The 7,085-nt window shown below is 43.8% G+C and overlaps 1 protein-coding gene across 3 annotated transcripts in view; it reads left to right on the top strand.

The window, feature by feature from the left end:
* Positions 1-673: 673 nt before the first annotated feature.
* The window catches only part of ENAH (ENAH actin regulator), a 98,150-nt gene continuing 91,738 nt past the window's right edge, over positions 674-7,085 (top strand). Inside the window, exon 1 of one of the 3 annotated variants that reach the window (XM_042454324.1) lies at positions 674-966. In XM_042454324.1, the coding sequence (XP_042310258.1) occupies positions 962-966 (5 nt within the window). In that variant the 5' untranslated portion in view covers positions 674-961. The remainder of the gene's footprint in view (positions 967-7,085) is intronic. The other 2 variants (XM_042454359.1, XM_042454351.1) reach the window with 2 other exon arrangements.

Here is a 7,085-nt window from a genome sequence, read left to right as displayed (position 1 = left end):
TATTGTGTGATTGTGGCTGGCATCTTCAGAGAATGCTGGCATGGAAGAGAGCTGGGTTGTGGTTATATATATATATATTATATATGTATATCTGTGGCTGGCATCTAATGCTGGCATGGAAGAGATCTGGGTATGTGCGTATATATATATATATATATGTATGTATATCTGTGGCTGGCATCTTCAGAGAATGCTGGCATGGAAGAGAGCTGGGTATGTGCGTGTATATATATATATGTATATCTGTGGCTGGCATCTTCAGAGAATGCTGGCATGGAAGAGAGCTGGGTATGTGCATATATATATATATATATATATATATATGTATATCTGTGGCTGGCATCTTCAGAGAATGCTGGCATGGAAGATATATATATATATATATCTCCCCCCAGTTCTCTTCCATGCCAGCATTCTCTCACAATGGTATACATTGCTATACAATACAGTACAAGGCTACTTGCCATTGCTGGGTGAGCCAGGGCACTCCCCCGAGCGGGCGGCGGGCAGCAGGGGGCGCTGGAGAGCAGCGGCGATTGCGTCTTCCTTCCGCCGCTTTGGATCCCGCATGGAATGCGGAGCAGGGCGGTGGGCGTGGCTTCCCTTGTCCCCGCCCCTCGGGCCTGCGTGCTCTCCCCCGCCCTCCCCGCGTGCGAACCGGCGTCTCCCGCTCTCCCTCCTCCTCCTCCTTCCTTCCTTCCTTCCTTGGGCTCCTTTCTCTCTCTGAGGCCCCTCGCTGCCGACTCTCCCGCGCAGCCCTCCTCCTTCTTTCGCTGCTGACTGACTCCCCGCCGAGGCCTGGCTGGGCCAGGGTTGCCAAGGCGAAGGCGGGACTGGCTGGCGCCGCAAGGGGGACCCGGCTCCCCCTCCCTGCCTCCTCCTCCTCCTCCTCCTGAGGCCAGAGGACGGAGAGGAGCCGGGGGAGACCAGGAGGAAGGGGCCCCGGACCCAGGGCGGCAACATGAGGTAAAGCACAGCCACCTTCACGGCAACGACGACGACGACGACAGGGGACTCTGTGTGTCTGTGGGGGGCGTTGTTGGTGTTGTTCACTTTATGATCCTCCCTCCTCCTCCTCCTCCGGGAGGGAAGCCATTGTGGAGGAGGAGGAGGAGGGGGGGGCTGTAACGGCCAGGGCTTAAAAAGGGGGGGCTTCGACGAATAGGTCGGAAATTCAAAATGAGGGGTTTTGAGAGGAAGGTTGTTAAGGGCCTAAAATGAAAGGGGGGGGGCAGCTAGAGACCTAGAAACTGGGGGGAGGTTGAGGCGGAGGTTGGAGGTCTAGAAATGAAGGGGCGGCTAGGCCTTTGGAAATGGGGGGTTGGGAGAGAGGACCAAGGCGAAGGGGAAAGGCTTCGGCCTTTCAAATGGCGAGGGGCGGCTTGGGGTTTAAAATGGGGGGAGGTTTGGGGAGGACTGAAAAGGGGTCTCTTGAGGGGGTTTGGGAGGAAGGAGGGAAGGAAGGGGCTGGTGGGAAAGAGACCCAGAGAAGGGGAGAAAAGGCGGGGGAGTGTGGGGAGACCCCCCTCCTTCTCCCAGCCCTAGCTCTCCTTTCTTCCCTCCAAGGCTGATGGCGTTGCATTCCCAAAATGTTGTTGCAATCGGGTATCCCCCTTCCTCTCCCTATTGTTCCTTCCCCTGGAAAGTGGGGGAAGTTGTGTGTGTGTGTGTAATGGGAACAGCGGAGGGGCTTGTTGTGCTGCCTCTGTGTGTGTCCCTGGGGGATCCTTCATCGTGGCTCATCTGGCTTGCGGGGCTTTTGTTGGCAGGCAGGGAGGGCGAGGCCAAGGAAGGAAGGAGAGGAGAGCCAGGCCTTTATTCGCCTTCGGGGGGGGGGATCACCTCCTAAGACCCAGGTGTTAGCCTTCCTTCGAGGAGGAGGAGGAGGAGAGGAAAAGCACCCAGCCTTCTCTCTGCCCCCCCTCCGCGCCCCCAATCCGAGTGTGTTGCATTGCACCAGTCCCTGATGCTGATGCTGCTGGGGTTGTCTTTTTTGTAATCGATGGAAGAGGAGACAAGTCTCGCTCACACAACACTCCGCCGACAATGAATATATACGTGTGTGTGTGAATGGATGAATGCGAGTGTGTGTGTGCGCATTTGTTGTTAACTGCCATCGAGTCAATTTCTACTCATGGCGATATATATTGTGTGTGTGTGTGTGAAGGGGAATATGTGTGTGTGTGTGTGTGTGTGTGTAGGGAGAGAGAGAGGAATGTATGTAAAGGGGAATGTGTGTGTATGGAAGGAATATGTGTGTGTGCTTGTATGTGTATGTATCAAGGGAAATACATCTGTGTGTATAGATGCTGTGTGTGTGTGTATGAAGAGGGATATATGTATGTGCACAGTTTTGTGTGTGTGTGTATATGTGTTTTTGTTTTCCTCCCACTAGTAAAGCAGGCCTTTCCCTCTCCTCCGCTGCCCCCCCTGATGAGCCCTTGAGAAGGGGTTCCCTTCCTGCCATTCCTTTGGGAAGACTGGGCCATGGGGGGGGGTAGGTCTCTGTCTTTGGCATTCTGTAACCACTCCTCTGCTTTGATGCAACGCTTCGAACTGGCCTTGGATAGGCTGCTTAGGAGGGTATTCTTTCTGGCTGCGCTACAGAGGTTGTGGATAACTAGACCTTCTTCTTCTTCTCCCTGAAATACAGTACTTGCCAATGCATTTGGATTTCCTTTGCATTAAAGAGTAATGGCTGGCGCTTGCCAACTTGGTTAGAGTGTAATAGGTAAGATCCACATGAAGTTGCCCACCACTTTTGAGAGACAAAACGTCAAGCATTTTGACTGCGACCAGGAATATGAATACACTCTATTAAACCTTTTGGGATTTGTATTTACAATGTCAGGCTGTGCATCTTTGAAGCTGGCACCCATGACTGTTCAGTTATTTTTTTATTCGTTATTACGTTGTTTTTTCATAAACGCATTTGTTTTCATACACATCTTTTGTATGTGTGCAGAAAGATGAACAAATACAGTTTCGAAGTCCTTAGTTCATGCAGTAAGCCTAAATAGATCTTGGAAACTAAGCAGGGTCAGCCCTTGTTAGTACCTAGATGGAAGACGGCCAATGAGTACCAGGTGCTGTAGGCTATCCTTTCAGAGGAAGGAAGTAACAAAACAACCTCTGAGTAGTCCTTGCCTAAGAAAGCCCTGTGAAATTGATGGGGTTGCCATAAGTCGACAGGTAACTTGAAGGCATGTACACACAATTCATGCAGTTAGGAAATCTCTATATTTATGGTAGCTGAAAATGTGTGTCCTAATTCAAGTTGAACTGATGTCTTATGTGTTTGGTATCATTCAGACACCTTACAGTCTACTTGGGATTACATATGTCTGAAATTGGCCCATTTTTTCTCTAATGCTGGATGTTGCTGTTCCCACATCAAAATTGTTTTGAGGAGCTACAGTTACTGGTACATGCTTTCTTGTGTAGATGCATGGAATCACTTTTAAAACGGCCTCCCATTAAAGGTTAGGAGACCCTATGAAATGAGTTGAACACATGTCACGATGTAGTAACATGTGGTCAAAGTGTTGGTGTTGACAGGCTATCATTTATGTAAACATATCTTCCTGGCAAACACACCTCAGAAATTATTCCATTGCAGTAGCCTTCTGTAGAGAGCCAGCGTGGTGTAGTGGTTTGAGTGTTGGGCTACGACATTAGAGAGCTGGGTTCAAATCCTCGCCCAGCCATAGAAACCCACAGGGGGACCGTGGGCAAGCCTCAGCCTCAGAGGAAGGCAAATCCCCTCTGAACAAATCTTGCCAAGAAAACCCTGTAATAGGTTCACCTTTGAGTCAACGCAAGTTGGAAGTGATTTGAAGGCACAAAACAGCAACAACCTCTTCTGTGCTAAACTGGCTCTCCTTGATTTATCAGTCAGCAATGTTTGTATTGACCTATAATATGCGCAGCTTGTTTTCTTCACACCCCAAGATCAGGATATAGGATTTTTGAGATTTGTATCAAGCATCAGATTAATATCAAGCTTATTCATTTGTGTGATAAAAGTGCAGTTGATTGCATGAAGCAAATTTCTTGCTGTTTAAAAGAGGTGCTGAGTAACCTTTCATTTAATTTATTCTTTTGAACACAGAGTCCAAACAACACTCTACTGCAGTATGGCTTATAGCTAAACTTAGCTTTAATGACTTGTACAGGAATTTTTGGGCATAGGCCAAATGGTTTGAAATGCATGTTTGTAACCATGAGTGGCATGCATATGTACTACCTGTCAGGAAAACTGCTTTGAAATGTAATTAATTTTTCATGATATAGCAAGTTTAGCCGTAACAGAATAAGAGCATCTGTTGGGATGCTGATTAAATCTATTAGTCTCTATGAGAACATGCATTCTGTGTTCATATGGTCACCATACTAAACTAAGCTTGTAAATTACTGCTCGTTTTCCAGGCAGTAACTCATGGAATCTCCTTTTCTGTCATCTGTTCAATACAGATATCTATGAAGTATGTAAAAACAGGGCAGGAGGATTCTTGTCTCTCAGTTTTTTTAAATAGGTCTGCTCTGTGAAGACAGCAGACAAGTGTGAGAACAATACATATAGCGTCTCACTGCTCCCCTTTTGCTTGCTGTCATCACTTCTGTCATCCTCTATGCCTGGAGAGTAACAGTCTGAAGTACAGAGCTTCTGCGTTCCCCGGAACACTGGATTTTCAGTATAGAAAGCCACCAAGGAGAGCAAAAACTGGTTCAGAGTCCTCACCTTCCCATACATAGTTGCAAACAAAAGTAATTATGGAGAGGGTCAGGGCTATTGTGTTCTGCTTGGTGTGTTGATACAACATGCTTTCTTATCTTCTTTCATTTTAAACCATGAATTTTAGTTTTGACTACAAGCATAAATATGCAAAAAAAAAAAAAAAAAAAAGGCTAAATATGCAGATGATAGACCATAGATAATTTAAATTCTTTTCCCATAGTATACTTACTGTGTTTATGTCTCATATTGGTGATATTCAGTATCACTTAATAATCAAGCCTTTTAGATAAGCAAGAGACAGTAAAGAAGTGGAACAACATGTCCATGTCAAATCTGAAATAATTGTAAATTATTCTATATGATTGGCTGTTTTCAAAACATTAAATCATCTTGGAAAAGATATGCTGAAACCAATTGCTGATTTTTTGACATGGTGGAATATTAGTAGTAGCAATTTAGTATTTTTGTGTTTTTTGATAATACAATTTTATTAATCTTTGAATTCAGACTGTTCAGAGTCTATAAATAGTAAACATTTCCTTCATTTAAAATTGTTTCATCAGATTGCAGAACATATATATTGCTTCCTTTATACTTGCTCGAATGTACTTTGTAATAGGACATCCAAAAATAGGTATACATATCCAGGGGGTTTCATAGCTTTGCTGTTTGAAATGTGTTAAAACTAAAGCTGCTTATTTTTCAGTCAAACTGTCCTTAACTCTAACAAGGTGTTTTAGTGGTTTCCTTGCTGAATGCTATGGACTTCCATAAAACAGGGATCTCTCTCTCTCTTTCTCTCTCTCTCTCTCTCTCTCTCTCTCTCTCTCTGTGTGTGTGATATTTTGTCACATTATTGTGGAACCTAATAATTTAAAGGCCTCTTTTAGGGCAGAAATGGGAATGGTGAACTAAATGTTGTATAGTTGCAGATACCAGTAGTCAGTGAAATTTGTGATAAAATAATTGGTTTACTTATCCTACTACTTTAGACTATGGCTGCATCCACACTTCAGAAATTATTCATTTTGACACCTCTTTAATTGCCATGGCTCAGTGCTGTGAAATTCTGGGAATGATAGTTTGTTGTGATGTCAGAGCTCTCACGGAGAAGGCTAAATATTTCACAAAACTACAATCCCCAGAATTCCATAGCATTCAGCCATGGCAGTTAAAATGTCAACCTGGATTATTTTTGCAGTGTTCATGCAGCTCCCGTCTATTAGAAGTTCTGCAAGACCTAAGGCAAATGTCTCTCTCATCCTAACTATTTGGGGTCCTTTTAAGTCAAGATGTAATACAGTATACTGAATCAAGGATATAATCCCATCAATGTGATTGTTATCTTTCTCTTCTTAGGATAGAATTTTTTTTTAGTGTTAAGTGGCTGTGGAACTGAAAGTCCAACTGTACTGGTAGAGCATCTTGCTTATTTATTTGTTATAATTGTATTTATTTTATTTTGTTTTATTTATTTCCTGCCTTTCTCTGGGCAAGATATCCAAGGTAACAAGCAACATTTTAATTGCACAGTACAATTAAAAATCTCATAATACAGTTGCCCCTATTTTTTCGTGGGGATCCCTTCCGGACCCCCTCATGAAAACGGAGTTTTGCTTATATTCAAGCCCCATTGGCTTGAATATAGTTGCAGGGGTGCGCCATAAGCTCATGCCCCATTCTTTCCCCCTCCATTTGTCCCTTGTGCATAAGCGAGGAACACGAGTCTGAAGACCACAAAAATGGAGGGAGGACTGTACACAAGTTAGAAAACCTAAATTGCAAGTTAAAGGCAGCATTAAAACATATAGAACATAATAAAATAAAAACACTTTGTCTCTTATTAGATTGATACCATTCAGGAATAAAATCAAACCATAGTTTGATGCTACATGAATGGATCAAACAGGTAAATGCAAATCATAGCGTGTTGGTTTAGATGTAATGGTGTGATGTCTGGACAGAGTAAGATGTTTAATAGGCTCTGAACAGTTTCACCTGTTATAACAAATGGGTTATAATTCTTCTATAATGAACATGACTTGGGTCAGATCTTCTGAAGCTTGAACCAGCAAAGGTGGGCAGAGATCAGTCAACAATTGCCTTGTAATGTATGCTCTAGTTCGCTGGTTAAGAGGAATGTTAGTCTGTTCTAGCAATTATATCACAAGTGGCTGCAACATTTTTACTGCTCTGAAACAAAACTCTCAAGCCTTACACCCCACATTCCTGCTCTGGAACAGGAAGAGGATGTGTCAGGGAAAGAACTGCCTTGGCTACTGCCTGGAGGTGCTACATTATTATTATTATTATTATTATTATTATTATTATTATTATTATTATTATT

Source organism: Sceloporus undulatus, chromosome 1 (assembly GCF_019175285.1).
Source record: "Sceloporus undulatus isolate JIND9_A2432 ecotype Alabama chromosome 1, SceUnd_v1.1, whole genome shotgun sequence".
Classification (NCBI taxonomy): Eukaryota; Metazoa; Chordata; class Lepidosauria; order Squamata; family Phrynosomatidae; genus Sceloporus; species Sceloporus undulatus.
This window is presented reverse-complemented; position numbering and strand designations above follow the sequence as displayed.